At 39.8% G+C, this 22,461-nt stretch overlaps 2 protein-coding genes across 4 annotated transcripts; both read right to left on the bottom strand.

The window, feature by feature from the left end:
- Window positions 1-522: 522 nt before the first annotated feature.
- ATMIN (ATM interactor) lies at window positions 523-11,295 on the bottom strand. Its single transcript, XM_087971644.1, has 4 exons — window positions 10,911-11,295; window positions 7,503-7,628; window positions 6,641-6,840; window positions 523-4,558 (listed from the first exon to the last, which is right to left on the bottom strand). The coding sequence occupies exons 1-4, from the start codon at window positions 11,184-11,186 to the stop codon at window positions 2,764-2,766; spliced, it is 2,397 nt and encodes a 798-aa protein (XP_087827770.1). The 5' UTR covers window positions 11,187-11,295; the 3' UTR covers window positions 523-2,763.
- Window positions 11,296-12,761: 1,466 nt separating this feature from the next.
- On the bottom strand, window positions 12,762-22,362 carry CENPN (centromere protein N). Of its 3 annotated transcripts, none has more exons than XM_026672061.2 (11): window positions 22,229-22,362; window positions 21,155-21,335; window positions 20,395-20,440; window positions 19,514-19,570; window positions 18,784-18,863; window positions 18,098-18,274; window positions 17,793-17,894; window positions 16,991-17,048; window positions 16,606-16,718; window positions 14,653-14,773; window positions 12,762-13,975 (listed from the first exon to the last, which is right to left on the bottom strand). In XM_026672061.2, exons 1-11 carry the CDS (start codon window positions 22,279-22,281, stop codon window positions 13,851-13,853), a joined length of 1,113 nt encoding a protein of 370 aa, XP_026527846.1. In that variant the 5' UTR covers window positions 22,282-22,362; the 3' UTR covers window positions 12,762-13,850. The 3 variants fall into 3 exon arrangements, with proteins under 3 accessions (XP_026527846.1, XP_026527847.1, XP_087827764.1); XM_026672062.2 differs by having other exon boundaries at window positions 16,991-17,039; window positions 22,229-22,346; XM_087971638.1 differs by lacking the exon at window positions 22,229-22,362 and adding an exon at window positions 22,038-22,159.
- Window positions 22,363-22,461: the final 99 nt, after the last annotated feature.

The raw sequence follows: 22,461 nt of genomic DNA, 5'->3' as shown, positions 1-22,461 counted from the left end.
ATTAAGTTAATAATGCCTGGATTTTACTAAATGCCTATACCGCCATCATGATTTTTTTTTAAAAAAATCTGGATATTTCTCACCGGCAGATGGCTAGAAATGATCCCACAACTACAAAATTAAAGGCTGAAACAGAAGTTAAGATACCAAACTCTCCTCGATAAACTCTTATTAGTCACACGTTAGGATGATGTTCTTGCATAAGATATCCCCTATTTGAGCTATGTAAAGTGATGGAAGAGATCCATTTTTGGAACAAACTCAGCAGCTCTTCCTAGTACCCTTATATAAGAGGTACCTATATTGATAATGTATGATCTCCAAAGCTTACTCAACTCCCTTCAGTTCTAACCAGCAGGGCTAAAAGCAACAGCTAATAAAAACTATATAGACACAGATTTCAAGTCTAGCGCAATGAACACATAAGAATGAAACTTTCCCTTTCCCCCAACTTTAAGGATAAACACATGGGTTGATTGACACAGCAGTTGGAAAGGATCCACGAGGGCACAGAAGGCAATAACCTTGGTCAGTACCAGAAAAAAAAAAGTTTATTTCTATAAATAGTTCCTTAAAACCACCATGAAGGAACAGCTTATACATCAAAATGACTTCCACTGAATCGGTGCTGCTACTTTTAAATAACAGGATAGCTATTTGAGCAAAACCTTTGTTAATGCACTTAGATGAATGCATAAACTTTTGGCTATATTGAAACACAGACGCATTAGGCAGATCCAGGGAGGCTGTGAGGACTTCTATCAAATGCACAGCAAGGGCACTGCATTTTGAATTCTAGCTACTGGGCTATATACTTCTGTAAGCAGACTGCACTGGCTTGTAGGCCTTGTTTAGAAATGTTCTTGTACACCCTAAATGTTCACCCAAATCTACAGTAAAAACATAGATGCTTCTTCCTTGTGAAATACGAAACTATACCGACACTTCCTTGTGTAGGCAATTACTCTTTGATAAAAGCAACTTGTATGGCATACTATGTGTACACACACAAATAGACAGTGTTTACAGACTGATGCCGTCACTGATGCATTTTGACAAAATCTATGTCTCATTTGATTCCTTCATTTCCCACCACATGTAAAAAACATCCTTTGGAGGGTGAGCCACAGAGTTCTAAATTAAAGTACACCGGCTATTTACCAAGCTGCCATTCTTTTACCTGAAATAATTAGATAAGGAATTCAACAGCCAAGAACCCTCTTCCAAGGCTGTCAAAGAGATAAGCAATCTTACTAACTACGGAAACATTAGAGAGAATAAGGCCTTAAGAAATTTAATGAAATATTTCTCTTTAATAAAATCTTGATCCTAAACTAAACTTTGTGCAGACTCCCAACGGAAACACACTAAGCAGTTCTTTTCATGTTGCCTAATTATTGGAAGAGCTAGAATCAATAAAACCATACCCTTTCGGCTTCTGGAAAACTACAATGGTGCTCAAAGAATCCAGTGCCCAACAGAAAAACCAAAAAATTTACTCACCCTCACCAATGTACTCCAATATTGAGATCTTTGATAAAGATGACTGTAAGTCACCTGGTCTTTGATAGACTGTCCTCCTGCAGTATCTGTAGATGTACCAAATGACTTGGTTGAACTGTAAACCTGTTCTTGGCTTTCTAAACAATTGTCTTAAATCAGTGTTCTGGAAGCAGCTATTTTAATATTAGCTGACATATCTGTCTCTAGAAACAGTGTGGAGATTTCTAAACAGTGGAAACAATTACATCCAGCAGAAATAAGGGTGAACAAGAAACAATCTTGGACAACCCAGAAGATTATGCTTAAACCAGAAACTTTGAAGACTTGTTAAATTCAAAATGCATTTTGAAAAGGAATTTTGCAGCTTGTCTTTAGGTGATTCCTTTTCCATTTCTGCATTTGTTCCTCTGCTTATTTTCTGTACTTGGTAGAAGTTTTGGAACTATTGAGTTCAGCTCCAAAACTGTGATATCGATTGAGATTACACAGGAGTGTTTTTTTTTTTGTTTAAATCTGGCTATAAGATACTCATTGTTTTCTTAGTAGTCAGCTGCACCTACTCCAAACATAAACTGTATGGCATCTTTGTCAGCCCAGGGCCTATAAGACAATGTTATTATTCACTTCCTGACAGTGAAAAATACCCAGGCAAAAGTTAAAAGAAAATCTGGTTCATAGACTTTGTGGCTCCTTTCCTTAGAAAATTACATTTAATGACATGGGAACTGACACGGTTGCAGAACTGGTCGACTGTAACAGATCAATAGGCTGAAGACTGAATTTACAGGCTGGAGACTCTTAACAGATAAGCTTCTGAACAGGGACAACACCGGTTTACGCAGAAAAACAAGAAAAAGGAAAAGTTATAGTGTTAAAACTTGGAGGTATTATATTTACTCAGAGACGTCCTATTGTTAATTCTCAAAGAATGCAGCTTTAGCATCAGTGTGAAAGTCAGTCAGCAGACATGATTGAAACTGATGTGCGGAGAACTGTGGATTTGTGAACATACATTCAGGATAGCAGAGAGGCAAGCAGCAGATGGCTTATAGTGTCCAAATGTAACGTACACCTGTAACCATATGCAACAGAGTTTAAATTAGTCACAATACACAACAGTGAAAGTACTCTGCAATCTGACAAGATCTGTCAACCAAGGCTTTATAGTCAATTACCCTCAGCTAGAGCTAACTCCAGCAGAGTTTTCTTTCCCCCCACCACTTAACCCTCAAAGTGCTATACGGTGTGGGAACGGCACACTCAGCAGCTTGCTTTGTTGGAGCCCTGAAGCAAAGAGCACAATTCCGCACAGGTTTGGGTCTCTACGGAACTGAACTGTGACTCCATCGTATTCCAGGCCAAGTCAGCCAAAAGGAAATCATCCATAACGGTCTGAGTCTCGTTGCTGGTGAGAAATAAACTGCCCAGAGTATCAAGACAGCTGTCTATGGTCTGTGTCTCAGCACTGTTCAGCTGGACTTTGCTGTCTGACATATGATCGGAGATCACGCTGTCAGGACACCTCATTTCTGTCTGGGTTTCTGTGTTGGAAGAGTCTGCACTCACCAGAAAAGCAGAGGGCTTCAAAATGTTCCCCAGAGGCAGGTAGGGAGTGTCCAGGAAGAAATTTAAGTCTGTCTGGGTCTGTGTATCGAACATTTCTAAGCCTAAGAAATTAGAATTGCCTCGAGAGGTATAGGATTGGGAAGCGTGGTCTGAAAATAAATCTGTCTGGGTTTCAATGTCTAAGGACTCCAAGGCCGGTACGGAGTTCAAGTTGCCCAATTCGGCCTCTTCGGTTTGAGTTTGGATATTGGAGGCCGTAAAGAATTCCTCAATGTCAAAATCTATTCCAGCGTTCTGGGTAGAGACGGTGCTTAAGGGAAGGCCAGGGTGGCCCGTGGAGTTATTTGAAAAAATGGTTTCCAGGTCATTCAGTAGCTCCATGGTTTGCGTCTGATTGTCTGTCATAATTTGCTGGGGAAGAATACCGTTTGTTGGTGAGTTGAAGCTGATCATTGAATGCTCACACTTTGTATCCGGGCTCAAAGTTTTGCAGTTTCCTTGAGGTAGCATATTTTGATCCAGGTTGGTTGCCATCAAGGGACCACCAGGAGGACTCATGGGGTTGGAATCGGGAAACGAGGAATGGACGCTGTTGAAAAGACTGCCGCACGTGACAGCCTGGTCCATGTGCACGTTCCCGTCGAGACCTTTTTGTGACTTGCTGGTCTGAGTCTCCCGAGAAATCCCGCAGGGTTGAAAGCAAGCTTGAGCGAGCACATCAGTCTGAGCAGCTATGGAGGAAGTCAGCTTGGAGCTGGGCAACAGGGTTTGTGTCTCTACGCTAACCGGAAGCAACGCCTGGGAGCTGAAAGTCAGGTCTGTCTGAGAACAAGAGGACACCGAGGAATCGGGAGGCCAAGCTGCAGAAGGCGCAAAGTTCTGGGAAAAGTACGACAGGTCAGTTTGAACATTGGTGGAACTGATTCCGTTTTTATAGCACAGAGCTTCTAGATCCTGGACTGGATTATGGGGGGCGGCTTTGCCTAAATTCACCTGGATGCCTGTACTCACTGGCTTAGTACCATTGGCAGTTTTGGTTCTGGAAAGGGCTGGTGGGGGTTTCAATGCAAGGGCTTCAGTCTCCACGGCGGGTATCATAATTCCGACTGGCACAGACATTAAGTGAACAGTACTCATCACAGAACCCTTCTCATCCACAGTCACCACAACGGGCTTCACAGAAGAGTTCGGCGCTGGCACCAAGATAGGCAACTGAGTCAGCTGCATGACAGGGAGCTTAACCAAACCCACTTTCGGCTTAGGCAAGAGAAACTTTGGGGCATTTTTGGGCTGTGCTTGCGTTGGCTGAACACAATAAAAGTGGCTGGGATCTTCAGAGGAAGCGGTCGACTTGATCTCAGAGGCCTCCAAATCCTCAGCACTGGCACATCTGCTGTGGATGTTGGCGGACGTCCTGTCCGTTGCTTTTTCTTCCAGTGGGCAGGTAGACAGGGAAATTTCGGTTTTCCTTTTCTTGCTAGGCGGATCCCTGTAAACATTAATAAATCATTAGAAATGTGGCAGCACAGTCTCCCCACTGCTCCCAATTCGAGAAAAGAACTTCAAGAAAATGAAAGCATATAGTCCCATGATGACAATCCTATGGCACGCGTGCTACAAGTGACACGTAGAGCCATTTGTGCTGGCACGCGAGCCGCAGGCAAACTTACCTCACTGCGCAGGCACACGCCTCACAGCTGATTATTTTTTTCCTGGTTGGTTTGAGGCCTTTTTCAACTTCCCAGAGTCTTGGAAAAAGTCTCTGAAAGTCTTCTCAGGCCTAATTATAGGCCTGTTTCATCACTTCCTGTAATACCGGAAGTGATGAAACAGGCCTATAATTCGGGCTGAGAAGCCTTGCAGAGGCTTTTTCCAAGCCTCTGGGAAGTCGAAAAAGGCCTCAAACCAACAGAAAAATCAGCTGTGAGGTGCAGTGAAGGTAAGGGGGGGTTGCGCACGAATGCGCATGGGGAGGGAGCGCATGCATTGCATTCTGGATGCTGGCACACGAGTGCGGGCGCACTGGCAATTTTTGGCACAGGAGCCCAAAAAGGTTAGCCACCACTGATATAGTCCATTGCTTTAATAGTATGCGGAATGAACTTAGGACACAGAGAGAAAAGCCACAGTCACAGGGACGTCTCAGAAAGGATCCTCCTTAGTTTCTTGGTTGGTGACAGGGGAGAAATGAACTTTCAGACGTGCCAGATTCTGTTAATGTAACCTTACAATGAAGTATAAGAGGTTCATCTGGGTATGTTTCCTGTCTAGATTATCTCACAAGGTTGACATCAATCTTGCAAGTCCGAAAGTACAGGCAGTTCTCCACTTACCTCAACTGAACTAAAATTTTATGTTGCTAAGTGAGACAGTTGTTAAGTTAGTTTTGCCCCATTTTACGACCTTTCATGTCACAGCAGTTTAAGTGGATCGCTGCAGTTGTTAAGTTAGAAACACGGTTGTTAAGTGAATCTGGCTTCATTGACTTTGCTTGTCCGAAGGTGTCTGAAGGTAATCATGTTGCCAGGACACTGCAACCATTATAAATATGAGCCAGTTGCGAAGTAGTTGAATTTTGGTTGTGTGACCATGGGGATGCTGCAACAGTCATAAATATGAAAAACGGTTGTCAGTCACTTTTTTCAGGGCTGTTGTAACTTCAGTCACTAAATGAATGGTTGTAAGTTGAGGACTACCTGTACCTTTCCCCCCCATCACATTCACAGTTCAAGAAACCAGGAGGATTTCTTTCTATTTGCCACGGCCACATTCCTTTTATAGCTAAATTTCATCTTTCTGGCTGCCTCCTGAATTCCTTTCCACATACCATGACAATCACTGCCTGAGGTTAAAGCACACTGACAAAGAACAGAAGCACGAAAGGTTTCCATTATAAAAATCATTGCCAACTCATGACTCTTATCTCTAAAACGAAATGGGAAGGGGTTGAGATTAAGCATTATGCAATGGAGAAAGCACCAACTCATCCTTTTGTTCATGCTGATTGGCAGAGAAATAAAGCAATTCCTCCTACTCAAAAATGTGACTCGATAGTTGAATGAATAAACACGGCATTTTATTCATTCAATTTTATTTCTGTCTTTGGTTATGACCTTTTTTTACTACCCATCTCATATCCAATGACTCTGGGCCATTACATACTCATCATTTAAGAAATGAACTGCAGACCAGGAACATTAATGTAATACAATGTTTGTGCTGTGCTCTTCAACCCCATGTTCTCATTCATGCAACGTTCAAAAGCCCACGCTGCTAACTATTTGGATGAAATAAAGCAATGGCCGCATTTGCACTTCTAGGACATAGGAGAACAACACACAGCATTGAGAGCATTAGAAAATTTAAATATTTTGCTGGTGGCAGCCTATCTGATAAGGGACGCATGGATGTAAAACCAAGAAAAATACACAGTTATGAGCAATAATGAAACCAAGAGCAGAGAAGAGGAGCCCTTGCTGGCAGTTATCAACACCAAAACTCTCCCCTAACTTCTAACCCCTTCAAATTAATATGTACACGTGAAGGAGATATTTGGAAAATACTGCCATACCTGTGTTCAACCGGGATCTCATGTTGTGTCCGATAAATATGAGATAACAATGCTGTCCTACTAGCATAGGGACACCCACAGGTACACTGGAAAGTCTTGCCACAGTCTGCAATATGGCGTTTCAAATCCCATATAGTGCCGTACGAATTGGTACATTTATCGCATTTATGCTTCTTTTCAGCATGCATTTTCATGAAGTGCTGAAACAACCAAATGTTAGAGAAATTGTAGGGATGTGGAGAAGCAACTTAGAACCAATGAGATTATCAGTCACATCATTTTTTTAGCATTCTCAAACTATTTGACTTTTTTCAGTTTTAGACTGAAATCTTTCTAAACCCTACCTGGAGGTGTTGGGGACTAAAAGTAGAGTTTACCAATCAGATGCCCCAACTTTGATTAGGCCTATTTCCTAACAGGCGTACTTGTTTACTATAGATAACTCTAATTCAGTGTTCATTTTGAATGATGCAGGACAGATACTTTAGGATTTAACAGTTTTACTTAAATGCCACTAGATAATTAAAACAGAAGAACAAAATTCTACTTGCGTTATTTAGGTTCAGGAAAACAAAGAAAAATTTGTAACTTATTTAACACAAAGTTCCCTCACTGCCACCCTGTAAGTTTAGATTTTAAAAGATGCCTCAGTTGAGAAAGTTCTCTTATTTCATGTTAATCCCACAGTAAGCACTTAATTTACAATTAGATCTTGCATTGGCATGCAGATTTGTTATACATATGAATATAATGCTTTCACATAAAAACTAATTCAGAAAAAATGCATAACTTTTTGAGATGACATTCCACCCATTGTAATTTCCATTAATTTATCTTTAAATAATGTAGTTATGTTTCATACCTGCCTTACGAGAGAAAACTGTGAAAATGGCCTTTCGGGTCCCCTAGGACAACCTTCAATTGGACAGCAGTAGTATTTCTGTGGCGTTTTTAAATCTTTCCTGATTGAAGGATATATTTTTCCATCCTGGAGTGGCACGCATTATTGAAAAGAAACACGTTTTAGAATTAAGAAGCAGATTTTGGGTTACAGGTGATCTTTGACTTACAACAGTTTCATTTACTGACCCTTTAGTCACAACAGCACTGAAAAAAATGACTGTTATGACTGTTTTTCACACTTACGAAGGAGGAATCATTAATACTATGCTTAAATCCCAACTTTGAGAAAGACAATCCCTGCAGAGGAGGGGCTTGCAGTATAAATAAGGAAGCCTAATCTGCCAAAAGTTCTGAAGATGCCTCAACAAATGTAATTTTTATGCTGCTGTTTGAAAACACATCACGTTATCGTGAACTGTATGAACATTCAAGGCATCGTCCTTTTGATCCGTGCCCAACAAAGTAATTTTGTTAAGGGAAGCCTAAAAAAAAATCAAAAATCAAAAAGCCAACAGTAGAAATAATTAATGGGACAGCCCTAAATAAATACGTTAGCAAGAAAAAGCCCTGGAGGCAGTGTCAGAAGCATAATTCCCAAGTCAACAAAGGCTTTAATTTTTTTTTCAACTGTTGCACGTTTTTGATTCTATTAATATTCTGAAGCAGCATGAAGTAATTACCAACCAGGAAAAAAACCCAAGATGTCTCCTGTTACTATCCATTATTGTCCCAGTGGCATTATTTAGCTGATTGAGACAGACTTTGTAGTGATCTACAGCAGGTGTCAAGGTGTTCCCTAAGAGTTCACTGGAGGATGATGGGAGGCAGGCAGAGAAGCAGTTGCTGGAGTTGAATCCTTTTTATTTTTGTAAATAAAAACCTCAGCAGTTAGAATACCCCCTTTTACGTATCTTATGACAACTATTCAGTTTCTAGCATGGTGAAAGTGGCCTCCCAGGAAACTCTCTGGACCTGGAAAGCTGAAGGAAGATAGATTCTCCCTGATAGATCATTGGAGAAAGAGATTTCTGAAAGAAAGCCCCAGATGTGTCTTCAAGACAACCTGTTAGAGCAGAGGTCTTCAAACTTGACAGCTTTAAGACTTGTGGACTTCCACTCCCAGAATTCCTCCTCCAGTCATGTTAGCTCAGGAATTCTGGGAGTGGAAGCCCACAAGTCTTAAATTTGCCAAGTTTGAAGACCCTTGTATCAGAAGCCAGGAAAATATCACCCAAAACAGCATTTCTTAAAGTGTGGTCCAAAGTCCACCTCAGGGATCCTCAAAATCAAAATGACTGGCCAGCCCAAGTTGAAACCATACAGATAGTCTTTGACTTACAAGAGTCCATTTAGTGACCATTTGAAGCTACAACGGCACTGAAAAAAGCGAGCCATGACTGGTTTTCACACTGCAGCATCTGCACGGTCACGCTAGCAAAATTCAGATGCTTGGCAACGGGCTCATATTTATGACGGTTGCAGTGTCCTGTGGTCAAAAGACTGGACTGTCACCTGTCTGAAATGGTATATAGGGTCTCCTGCTTGATCAGGGGGGTTGGACTAGAAGACCTCCAAGGTCCCTCCCGGCTCTGATTGATTGAACCTTCTGAGAAGCCAAGTGAGGGGGGGAGCCAGTTATTAATAAATAACTGCAGCGATTCACTAAACAACTGTGGCCGTAAAATGGAGGCAAAGCTCAGTTGGGCAACTGCCTCGCTTAGCAACAGAAGGTTTGGAACTCAGCTGTGGTCGTAAGTCGAGGGCTACCTGCATTTAAAAATCCCCCTCAGATCACCATCATAAAGAGGCCGTGAGAGGATGCATCCATTTTCATCATTAAATACAAGGAACATTAACACACAAGGACCCATACAAACATGCTGTAGGCTAAACAAATAAACAAACCCAAATAAACAGACCCATAGAAACAAAGTCTTTTTTTTGGGGGGAGGGAGGGTTAAAGGTGGGAAGGGGTGGAGAAAAAAAACGTTTTAAGACCTTGATTTGGTAGGGAAGAAAATGGGGGGGTGTCCCAAAGGAAACTGACTAGAAGCTGGGAAAGGGGTGGGTGGGGGCTCCAGTCAATAGAAGGGAGGAAGGGAAGGCGGACACCATGTGTGTGTGTGTGGGGTGGAGGTGGTAAGAGAGTCCGGGTTAGGTGGGGTCAGGGGTGTGGGGGGGTGTGTGTGTGAAGGGGCGTCTGTGACCCTCCCAAATGAGACTGACCAGAAGCTGGAAAAAGGGTGAGGGGGTGCAGGGATGTGGGGGGGAAGCTGGCAAAGACCCTCCCAAATGAAACTGACCAGAAGCTGGAAAAAGGTGGGGGGCTGAGGATGTGGGGGAGGGGAGCCTGGCAAGGAAACTGACCAGAAGCTGGGAAAGGAGTGGGTGGGTGGGGGCTCCAGTCATTAGAAGGGAGAAGGGAGCGGACCCGGGTGCGTGTTTTTGGGGGTAAGAGGCTGGGAGGTGGGGGGTGGAGTCAGGGGTGTGCAGGGGATGGGGGGGAGGGAGGCCTGGCAAAGACCCTCCCAAAAGAAACTGACCAGAAGCTGGAAAAGGTGGGGGGCTGCGTGGGGGGGGGGAGCCTGGCAAAGGAAACTGACCAGAAGCTGGGAAAGGAGTGGGTGGGTGGGGGCTCAGTCATTAGAAGGGAGGAAGGGGAGGCGGACCCGGTGCGTGTTTTGGGGGTAAGAGGCCGGGAGGGGTGGGAGGTGGAGTCAGGGTGTGCAGGGATGGGGGGTGCAGGGGAGCCTGGCAAAGACCCTCCCAAAGGAGACCCAGAAGCTGGAAAAGGTGGGGGCTGCGTGGGGGGAGGGAGCCTGGCAAAGGAAACTGACCAGAAGCTGGGAAAGGAGTGGGTGGGTGGGTGGGTGGCTCCGGGAGGAAGGGGAGGCGGACCCGAGGTGTGTTTTTTGGGGGTAAGAGGCCGGGAGGGGTGGGAGGTGGAGTCAGGGGTGTGGGGGATGGGGGTGCAGGGGGCCTGGCAAAGACCCTCCCAAAGGAGACTGACCAGAAGCTGGAAAAAGGTGGGGGGCTGCGTGGGGGGAGGATGGCAGGAAACGCCAGAAGCTGGGAAGGAGTGGGTGGGTGGGGAAGGGGAGCCTGGCAAAGAGGCCGGGGGGGTGGGAGGTGGAGTCAGGGTGTGCTGTGGGGTGACCAAGGGAAGCTGGGAAAGGGTGAGGGGGTGCAGGTGGGGGGGGGGCAAAGACCCTCCCAAAGAAACTCCAGCTGGAAAAAGGTGGGGGGCTGCGTGGGGGGGGAGCCTGGCAAAGGAAGGAGTGGGTGGGTGGGTGGGGCCCAGTCATTAGAAGGGAGGAAGGGGAGGCGGACCCGGGTGGGTGTGTGTGTGTGGCCGGTGGGGTCTTACCTGCTGCAGGCGGTGGGCCTTGCTGAGGTGCATGCTCAGCGCCGGCGGGTTGGGCAGCACCTTGCCGCAGCCGGGCACCGTGCACAAGATGTTGCTGCGGACGGCCCGAGACAGCTCCGTCACCGAGGGTGTCACCAGCTCCCGAGGGCTCGACGGCCTCTGGCGGACGTCGCGGGGTGCCGGGCGGCGGGGACGGCCGAGTCCCAGGCTCAAGCCGGGGCTCCCGCGCTGAGGCGGCCGCTGCGACTGAGGAGTCGCCGCCGCCGCCGCCGCCATCTTCCTTGCGGCCGTTTTGCCAAACCCACCGGCCGGCTACTTCCGGTGGGGGAGGGCCTCATGAATATTTAGTGACGTCATTTTTCCATATTCATCAGGGACGCGTAAGAGCCCCGCCCCCTCCGCGGACGGAGATCCCGCCCCGGCCGCACCTGCCTTGAGGTCACGTGGCCCAGACTGGATTTCAGTCTGCAATTCATTACTATTTTATCAACGAATGCAGGTTTGATGCGGCTGCCCATTTACCTAGGTCAGGGATTTCCAACTTTGGCCACATTTAAGACGTGTGGACTTCAACTCCCAGCTATGCTGGCTGAGGAATTCTGGGAGTTGAAGTCCACAGGTCTTAAAAGTGGCCAAGGTTGGACATCCCTGTAGGGTGGCTTTTCTGGTTCTTGTCGGGGAGCGGGGCGTTCGATTTTGCAGGTTTCTGAAGGCACCCTGTTCCTTTCTAACGGCTTGTAAGGCTTCTCCGAAATTGGCATGAAACGACTCACACATTATTTGAAAGTTTTGGCTTCTAAGGGTAGCCCAGTCCAGGACCCAGGCTACAAACCCCCTAGTTAAACAAAAACCAGAAACAATAGAAATACCAAATTATTTCAGGGTGAATAAGATATAAGTTAACAGACTCAATTCTTCATATATAAATGTTAAGTAAAAAAAGAAAAAAAAAACATAAGCAGGAGACAAGACTGCTGACAGGTTTATTTGTCTGCTTTTAGAAAAGTAATCATTTCCTGCAAAATTAAGTACACCTTTTGTCTTTCCAAGGACAATTATTTTAGCTATCCCTCCCTTAGATGATTCTATGCCTTTTATAAATTCCAGATTCCAAACACAGAAAGAATCCCTTGGAAATTGACAATCCTATTAATTTTAGAGCAAAAAGGGGTAATAGGATAAGCCGAAAACGTTAAATATCTCAAACTACAAACCTGCATTTTTATGACCCCATAGTCCTTATTTGGAGTAGTTAGGGTGACTACAAAGTCAACTGGAATGCAACCGCAACCAGTTTTATCTAACATGTTTTGTATATAGAATCAACCATTAATGTAACATTCAGGAAAGTATAGACACTAACATTTCAAGCCAAGCTTGATTATTCCCATTTATAGAAAATAACAAAAAACCCAGCAGTTTATAATGCATTTGACTAATTTTTCAGATGTTGCATAATTGGTTAGAGAATACACTTAATTTAGGCTTCAATTAAATTCAAATAATCTAAGAGTAAGGGGCTTGCATAAGCGCACCAACGTGCCTACCGTCCCTGTCCTATTGTTTCTCTTATTCTTTTATTTTTCTTATGTGTAGCCATTTCATGTATTCACAACTATGTATACATTTATACTTATTATCTTGTAAACAATTGGCAAATCAAATCAAATCAAATAAATAAATAAATAAATAATATAATATAATAAACCTTGGAACAATTTGATTTAGTGTAAATGTCTGCAACCACAGATTAAATTATGGTTAAGGCAAAGTGCATATAAAACTGATAAGGGGCTAATAAACCACACTTATTATCAGCAGGAATAAACTTGGAATATAGTAACAGCAATATAGTGAAACAAATTTTATAAATAGTTTATTTTTTACAAAATATGAAAATCAAAAACCTCTTAAAACAGCTACCTGCATTGTCAGAAAGAACCCTGACATATGTTAAAAGTGTTCTGCAGTATACGGCTGATATATATTCCTTTTCTGTCATGGACATCTAAGTACATATAAAGCCATACTATAAAAAATATACATGATTCACTAACATTTCATTTTAAAATTCAATTTAGTATAATTGAACATTTATCATCAATGTTTGTAGAGTGCATTTTGTGTTCCCAGCAACTTCTCCAAAACAAGCAAATAAAATAATTATATACACCAGATTAACATTTCATGTTTAATTAGACAATACCGATTGAGCATTGATAACATCTGCACTGGTGTATAAATAAGCCTACTAGAATAACCCAAGTGCTTTTTTAAAAACATGTAAGCCTGTATATTGATGTTGGCCATGGAAAAGGGCCAGTGTCTTTCCCTTAATGTCAAATACAATGCAAGCTACTCATCTTTCAAACCTGTACGTAAAGTAAATTTTATGTTCAACAGATCAGAATGGAATGATGGATTAGTAAAAGATGGATGAAAAGATTCTTCTTCTTCCTTTCTTCTTCCTTCCTTATGGATCTCCTATGGTTATTATTTTGTAAGAGGTTGACTCCCAGCATAGAATATTGTTATCCTGACTAGCAGTTAAAATGAACAGCTTTGTTGTCTATCCTTGTCTGAAAATTACATGCCGTGATTACAATTTTATAAATAAGTCTATAGGTTTATTTATCTCACATGCATCAGTTAACTAACATATTTAAAATCAAATTGTCATTTTCAGCTGTAAGAATACACAAACCTTCACTGATAATTATTTCTAAAATCTCCAAAGACAATACTGTGAATTATTCCATTTCTAAAATCTTTTTGGTATGGTTTGCTTCAGAAGAATGTGGCACGCGTATGAAGAGTTACTGGAGTTACAAGGAGTGTCTCAACCTTCCAAGTTATAAAGTTTATTTTTCTGCAAGCCATACAGTAATATGAAAGATGCAGGAAGCTTGAGAGAGAGGAGTCCATATCTGTCTCTCTTCTTCAATTTACTTGAAAGGTATTACTGGTTTGTGAAAGATCATCTTTTTTCTCTCTGATTTTAAAATAATTCCTGGCTTTTCGAGTGATGCAGGTGAGTAGTGGTGAAAGAGGAGCATCTGCTATTCCTAGTATTAAAAAAAAAGTAAAAATCAATAATATATTATCACTTACAGCTGTGTAAGTAAACCTGGAAGTTCAGGAATTTGATGTCTTTTAATAGCACTGCATAAATCCAAATATAACAGCATGACACAATGGCTTGGGATCAAAATCTATTTCAGGCAAGGCTTGGCAACATATTTTCAGCTATAATGCTCTTGATTTTTTTTAATGTCCAAAACTATGCATGAGATCTTGCATAAAAAAAGTCTCGTGAGATTTTGGCAAGATGCAAAATCAAAATGGGAGAACTCAGATACTATATCCATCCAGAATTAAAATACAATTCTGCATGCATTAAAACTGCTCATTCACATGAGAAATTTAAAAGAGGCTACTATAATGAGCAGCCTAAAAGGGACTTTTGCCTTATTAATTTATATTAGAATGAACCAACTACTACAGAATTCAAATATCTGCATTTGAATATAGTAGTGTTTATTATATCTGATGTTTAATTAGGATGACCCCAACCACCCCCACACGTTTTTAAAATACAGTTTAAATTGGTTGGCAAGGAAGAAACTCAATAGCTTGCATCATTATGGAAAGACCTATGAATCACTGGTTTTATAGCAGTTTTATTCTGTAAAAATATTATGTAATAGTGGCTTTTAGGTTCTACCATAATTGCAATACTTACCAGAAGGCCCTAGAGACTTAAGGGCTTCTAGAAGATGAGGACTAGAAAACCGAATTGTACATCTAAATGGTTCATCAGTATTCAGGATGCTTCTTTCTTCACTTTTAAACACTGTTTCAAGCTGTAATAAAAACAAACAAAATCCAGAAACTGTACATAGATCAGTGTGGTATGATTGTTAAGGTTCTGGCCTGGACCTGGGAGATTCACATTCAAATCCTCTTCCCCTTTCTAAGCCCAAACTAATTTACATGGTTGCTGTCGTGGGGATAAAATGCAGGAAAATCCCCACAGAAATAGCCTTTAAGAGATACATATAACTAACAAACAAAATATAATCAATCACATTTATGCCATAAATCCCCTAAATGTACTTCCCTTCATCTTTGGCCCAATATGGTAGAGAACCTAACATATGTTATCCCACAGCAGACTTGTGAGTTAGAATTTTAAAAAATGACCCCCAAATTACCTGTGATTTCTGACAGAATGGGAACATGAACCTTAATCTTCCTGACCTGATCTGACTCAAATATTTTAGCTGCTTCATTACAGACATTTTAAAATGTACTGGTAGTATTCTTACATAACTCTAGTCAACGTTCCCAAAAATTGCAATGTTTTTTTTTTTCAAAACAATAATTGCAAAATTAATTTGATTAACAAAAGCTCCTTGGCATCCATTCAGAGTTCATTTTCATATGCTGTAACTATTTTATTCAAGAGTAATCTTTTATTACGATATTAAATATGTCTGTAAGAAACATGCACATGAAAAATCAAAGGGTGCCCTCTTGTGGAAAAAAATATCTAGTTCTAATACACAGCCAAAAACAAGCACAATTTTAATTTAAATGCACTAATTTATTCAGCATTATTATTGATTGTATTAAAAGTCTTAAGGTGGGGATGATAGGCATATCTGTAGCAATTCACACTGGCAGCATGTAGATCAGTGTTTCTCAACCTTGGTGGCTGGGGAATTCTGGGAGTTGAAGTCCTTACATCTTCAAGCTGCCCGAGTTTGAGAAATACTGGGTGTAGATTACGGTCCATAATCTTCATTGAAAACACTTTTACCCTGCTGTGTATTGATTCAGGATGACATTCTCTCTCTTTCTTATCAATATACTAATAATATCCAACAACACATCTTTATCCTGGCTGAGCAGGAGATGCAATGGTGGTCCCATCCTGGTTACTGGAGGCAGTTAGAAGCTGGATAGGTTGAAATAGGCTTAGATCAATCATACCAACACAATGTGGTGTTCAGCAGCTGAGTGAATCCAGGGATAAATCTTCATCATTTGAGAGGGGATTGCTGCTTCTGTTTGAACAGCAAGTGGAGGTTGTGACCCTGAAGGCCTTTGCATAATCAGTTGTTATGTGCCAACCATGTCCATTGGACTGTTTGGTTATTGTTACATTACCTGAGTTTTGTTTTAATCTTTTGGCATTAATACTGGCTCAGAGCTTCTGGAAATCAATTTAATTAAGAATAGAAAATTAGAATAATCATGGAATCTGCAGAATATAAGTATAAAGAGGACAAAATAAACACTGTGTCAACTAAAAAATACTTCTTTGGTCTTTTTAGTTGCCAACAGAAAGGGAGTGGGGAAAGTAGTGCATTCCTCAAATGCTTCAGATAATTGCTAGGCAGCCAAAGCTGTTGGCGCACAAGATTATTACTGGAGAGCATGATTGATGACTCTTGGCTATGGATGTGTTCCATTGGAGACTATACATCCAGGGGGTGGGGGGGAAGACCAGGGTCAAGGGGGAAATGAATGATGTATCTTAGGGTTGGCTGCACCCAGGTAACGCCGATATGGTCACTCCCAATAAATCATTTTTTTTTACTCTGAGAGATGTGGAGACTTATGATTTGAACGGGGGTGGATTTGTCGGAGTCCTGACACACTCAAATGTCTATGTAAAGTAGAAATTAACCTTGTATTGTGCGTGTTCTAACTTTGGCTGAGGACCATTGCCAAAAGTTTCCTGATTAACTTTGTGAATTCTCTCCTTTTCATGTTTATCTTCGAGAATTATTCTTGGATCAACTGGAAAAAAATGTTAAAAACACATCAATGTATTGAAAGCATGCGTAGCACAAACTGCAAGATTGTTCTACATTCCCTTTCCCCCCAAATGCCAAAATGTTAAGAAATCAGTCCATGGGATAACTGAGCCTCCCTCTGCTAGACATCATAAAGCAGATGCTCAGTGGGGCCGAGGGCACTTCCATAGGGATGGCTGTGCACTGACCAGGGTCGATCTCCAATTTAAATAAACCATTTTGATTGAAAACAAAATAACAAGTTAGCTTAAATACCATTTTCCAGGGCACTGTTTTTTTCTTGTAGAGGTTGAGGGAGGTATGTCTGAAAGGTCTAAAAAGGAAATAAGGAACAAAAAAATAATATCAAAATGTTAAGTTGGTACATTTTCTTGTATAAGTGATGTTTAGAAATATTAAAACTCTGTGAGTAGCAATTTTTTTAAAAAAAGGAAACATTAGTGCAGAAATACATTAATCTCTGTACCTCATGACCAAATATGGAATTTCAAAATGTGCAAGACCCATACAGAGTGGCCTTACACTTATTGGTTTTGTATCTGCAAATCTATTTTTTTCTCAGTGCTCAAATCTTATTCCACTGATACGTATACTTATGAATTTACAAAAATGTTTATGCATTTAGCTGAATACCCATAGAAGCCATTGAGGACTTTTTAACTAGCAAAAGCAGGACAGAAGGTAGAAATAGGGGAGCACACATGCCTCTGTATTGCATATACATGTTGGAATTCTGTCTTCAAGAATAACATGTGAAGCGTACATATGGTGTGCTAGTTAAAACTAAAAATGAACTTGGAATAATAACAGTATGGACATTTAATGTATTGTTACATTACTGATTGAGAGTTGAAGGATTTTTCAAAAAGCAAAAGGTGACACATTAGTTCAATCCACAGGGTTAAATTTATCTTGTTGAGAGCCTATCCAGCTTTGTAGAATTGTAATGTGATCTCTGAAGAAGTCACATTCACCACATTGGGATGCTTAGAAAAAGGCCTAAAACAAAACAAAACAAAACACAACCCCAACTTCGGCTTAGAAGAGAGAAGCTCACCTGGGAAAATCTTTTAAACAAAATAACTTTAAGAGAGTTTAAGCAATGGCTTCGGAGACCCATTTCATGGATGTCTTTGTAACAGGTAGCAGCCAACAGAGCCTTCAAATGAAAATGGAGGCAATCTTTAATTGAAACTGAAATGTGTTGTTCTTCCCATCTCCCCATTTTACCGTTATTATATTTAAGCATGCATACATTATACATTAGTTCAGGAAACCAACATATCAATTGATCCTTGTTATATCAAAAAAATGACCTTGAAAGAAAATCAAGATAAATAATTAAATGCAAAATATATTTACCTGAAAGAGCAAAGTGTTATTTCTCCTAACCTTAGAATTGGTTATAAAGACATAAGGGGTTTGTGAATGGTAAACTACGTAGGTTGGCTTGTATTGATTAGGCCTTGTATACTGTGTTCCCCATGCAATTCGAATCCACACTGCATTGTCTTCATATTCTTTAAAGCTGATTGTTGCCTGATGTAAAAAGAAAGGAAAAAATTCTGGTGGCTTGTTTAAACCATAGTAAAATATTGCAAAAATAAATAACTTTCTCACATATGCATTACAGACAAAACAAACACAACATCCTAACTTACACAGAAGACAAAGCCATATTGGCTTTGCTTTTAGTTTAAAATAATATATGCACTCCTGTTTATGGCTTATGCAATTGTTTAAGAAATGCTAAGCCCATTTATTAACTATTGCACAGTTATCATGAAGTTACATTATTTTTAAAATATCAGTTCTATTAGGTCACATATAGAATGATATATACTACATTTCATAGCTTCTGATTGTTACAATCAAGTTCATTTTAGTTTGTTGACCTATTCCTTACAGTTCAGATGATAAGGATCACTTCTAAATAAAAATGAATGTCCTTTTAATGTCAAATTGTTTTACATTGAAATGATTTAGTAGAATAGGCTAAGTATAATCTCTTGGAATTAGAGAGTAAATATTTTCATGATTATTCTTACATTTTTCAAAACAGATAGCAGAGTGCATTTAAATTTCTTTTTGAAAGTTGTCCAGTTAAAAATGACCGCATCTTCATCATCTGCAAATAATAAAATCATTTAACACAATATATCTTATACAAAATAATGTAAAATGTTACTTTTACACTGAAGGCTGCAATTTTCCATTACTTTTAACAATGACAAAGGTGATTCAAGTCTATTCATGTTTACACAAATCAACTTTCACCAACCTGATGATTTCTAGATATTTTTGGACTACTGCATATTTCTGATGGGCCTCCAAAACTGTCAGTACATCAGGAGGTTGCCAAGCAGAAAACTGCTGATGGATGACATAACTAATATTTCAATCTTTGAAGTATCACACAACAGCTAATTTTGTTTTAGAACAAGAAGACTGCCACACTGAAATTGCATTAATATGAAGGGAACTGCCACACAAGCTTCTTTTATTCTTTGGCCATGAAATTAAATATAAGTTTCTAGGCAGTTTTATTGATAGGAAAAAAAAATCTGATTTACAGTGGAGTATTTTTAACTCAATGTTTTGGCGAATGCACTGCTTTTTGTGCTATGCATATGATGGAGCTAAGTGCTAACTGGATTTAGATACTGCTGATTTTCTTGTGTTTAGTGATTAATCTATTAAAAAAATGAATCAAATTAGGTAATTTATATTGAAATATGTCAACTATTTTTAGAATAAAGGTAAGTTGTGGGTTCCTACCTTCTCTAGTCATTTGGTAAACAATCCAATTCTTTTTGTCTTGATAGATGTAGTTGTCTAAAAAAAATTACAAACTGAGTGGCTTCTACTTTAATAATATAGTAAGTTAATAAAAACTCCATAAATATCATGACAAAGCCCTTCCCCTATAAAATGAATTTCAGGAATATCAGTATTACTATTTTTTACATTTAACTAATTTTTACATTAATTGGAGTTAATCTCTATTCTTTACACATTGTCTTTGAAGATATAAACAGTCCATACCTCCTTATAAATAAGTTTTGGTAACATCCAACAGAACACTAAAGTATGTGTTTTCAAGTCGTGAAATTGTTAGAGGTGGTGCTATTTTTTGAAAAAGCTAACAAGCTGAAAATCAAAATCAAATCCAAGGGAATTATTTCCTTAGTTAGCTAAAAATTCAGATTTAGAGTATGAACCATATAAAATGTGGGCATCAAATCCAACGTAATCCTGACTATTATTATGTGGGAATAAGCAAACCTCATTGTATTATCTCTGAATAAATAAATGATGCAATTAGAACAATTCCTCTTATCTATTAAGAATTTGGATTTTAATTTGCAGTAACAATTTGTTTTGGGAATTGTTTATTTGATTAATTTAATTATCAACAATGGATTGGAAGAGTCCATTCCATCTTCTACTAAAACATTTACTTTAACAATGGAATATTATGCAGTGAAAACAAGAATAATCTTCTATTCTTAAAAAAGTTAAACTGCTTTTAAAAGTGTATCACAGAAAGGATACAAATCAGTCCCATCAAATGAACTTAGTTTATAATATAATTGATTTAGACTAAAGAAAAAAAGGCTGTTTTCTCTTTCTCTCTCTTTAAATAAAAGACTACTTACAAATTAAGTCCAACTGTGCTGCATCTTTGATAGTTGCCTGGTTCTCCTTTAAGACAAAGCGTAACTTATGTACAATATTACAATTGTATGTAATATAATATTGTTGAGATTGGAACAATATTGAGTATTATAAGGCATTAAACCAGTTAAATATATAGTAGGGGAATGTCATTTAAATTGTCTCAATCTAATTAATTTTTGAGTGAAATTAATCAGAATTGTATTAGACATTATGTGAATGACACTGAAATAATGTATACTTACAATCTCTGTTGCAAAATAATGGAATCCATTCATTGCAATTAGTCCTTAAAAATGAGATTCTGTTTTACATATTTTATGGACTTCAAGATTGTTAGATATCATTAACTGTCTACTTCAGGAAAGTTTGTTTTCATTCACTCAGTCAGTTCAGAATTTAGTTGAGTTTATTATTTTTTATGGGAAATAATTTATACAAAAAGGTCACTACCGATAAATGTGTCCAACTAGTATATTTTTAAAAATTGTTAGCTACCCTGCTCACCAGAATAAAGTATAAGCTAAATAACTTAGATTGACTTTGCAGAAATATCAGGCTAAAATAAAGTTAACAATATTGTTCAGTGTCTCTTATGAACATATTATTAAGAGCAGTTGTAAACATATGCAATTCTGTGTTTTCCAGACAATTCATCTTTATCACATATTATTTGTTATAATGTGTGTGTGTGTGTGTATTCAAAGATATGACATAAAAACATTTGCACTTTGCTCTTACCTCACAAAGTTCAACAACTGCTTCAGATATTTTTTCCTTGAAATTATGAATTTTTAAAGATTGAAGTTGAGTCTCAGACAGAAACCCCCATGAAGTCAGCATTTTCGATGTTTCTGAACGTGGTATTCGCAGCACAGTTCTTCTAATATATTCTGCTACTGTTTCATCCATGATGAAGACCCTCCAAAAATAGGATAGGGATTTTGTTCAAAGAATTGCAACACAGTGCAGATAGCGGACAATGAAAATAGAAACAAGGGTTCTTAACAAAGTCTTGTACTGTATGGACTTTCAGACAGCTCATCCTAAAATGATCTACAAGGCAACTTAAAGACACACATGTATCAAAAGCAAGAGCAGTGAACACTAACAAAAGACATCTATGCTGTTATAAACATTATAGTACAGTATGTACATTTCTACTTACACTACAGAAAGCAATTATGCAACTTGAGTAATTCTAAGATATTGATAGACAGTAAGTTTTACTGGTATAATAAAGTGAGCACAATCAATTTCAGTTTGGGGATTAAATTTTTTTTTTACAAAGTTTATTTCTTTTAAAGTTTGGAAAAGGAATTGTAGTATTTCTCTCCTAAACTTATTTCTAAAGAGAGCAGTGGCACAGCTGGCAACTCAAGGCGGTTTATAGAATATAAAACCACATTTAAAACAATAAAACTAATAAAAAGAATCAAATTAATATAGTATAATAAAACCACCCCCATCCCAGCGACAGCAGACTTTCACTTAAGCATAATTATTGTAAAAAAAAAAAAAGTATGTTACATCCATACTTATACTTGTTTTCTTATACATGCTTGACAAACGAAAATAAAATAAAATTAAAAAATTTCCACATCTTTCTCCCAGAGAAAGTCACCCCACGTAGAAAGAGGCAAGCCGCCATCGCGGCTTCAGCCTTTCTCGCAACAAGCAGCGGCCGACCTCGCAGGGTCGTTGCGAGGACGAGAAGAAACTCCCCCACCCTCACCCGAAATGTACGGGAGGGGGAATTAGACGCTAGCCATTTCGGGATTGGTGGTAGTCCTCCTTCCCGTTGCTGCGACTCACTTCGACGGGGGATCCTGCCCGTCGCTGTTCCTCAGCCGCCTCTTCGGGGCCATTTTGCGGTCGCCTTCTTTCTCCTCAGGACATTTGCCGCCCGAACGCCCATTCGAACCACCCAATCATCGCCTTCAGACTGAAAGGTCCCTCCTTTTCAAATTGCCCAATCTGCCGCCTCCTCCTCCTCCTCCGCGCCCAATCAGCCAATCCCGACGCGACTCCTCCCCAAGCCGGCGACA

The sequence above is a fragment of the Notechis scutatus genome, chromosome 9 (assembly GCF_049901735.1).
Source record: "Notechis scutatus isolate UNSWTSFEM ecotype Mainland chromosome 9, rNotScu1.2, whole genome shotgun sequence".
NCBI lineage: Eukaryota > Metazoa > Chordata > Lepidosauria > Squamata > Elapidae > Notechis > Notechis scutatus.
The sequence above is the reverse complement of the archived record's forward strand: the minus strand, read 5'-3'. Positions and strand labels throughout refer to the sequence as shown.

Bases quoted from the DNA above. Each gene is read 5' to 3' on its own strand.
- ATMIN (XM_087971644.1), bottom strand. From the start codon at position 11,186: ATGGCGGCGGCGGCGGCGGCGACTCCTCAGTCGCAGCGGCCGCCTCAG. The intron at 7,629-10,910 runs GTAAGACCCCAC...GTGCCACTCCAG, and splicing joins AGGCCCACCGCCTGCAGCAG to GATGGAAAAATATATCCTTC. The intron at 6,841-7,502 runs GTATGAAACATA...TGGTTGTTTCAG, and splicing joins AGTTTTCTCTCGTAAGGCAG to CACTTCATGAAAATGCATGC.
- CENPN (XM_026672061.2), bottom strand. From the start codon at position 22,281: ATGGCCCCGAAGAGGCGGCTGAGGAACAGCGACGGGCAGGATCCCCCG. The intron at 18,275-18,783 runs GTAAGAATAATC...TTTTTACATCAG, and splicing joins TGCTATCTGTTTTGAAAAAT to GCAACAATCAGCTTTAAAGA. The intron at 13,976-14,652 runs GTAAGTATTGCA...TTTTAATACTAG, and splicing joins TAAGTCTCTAGGGCCTTCTG to GAATAGCAGATGCTCCTCTT.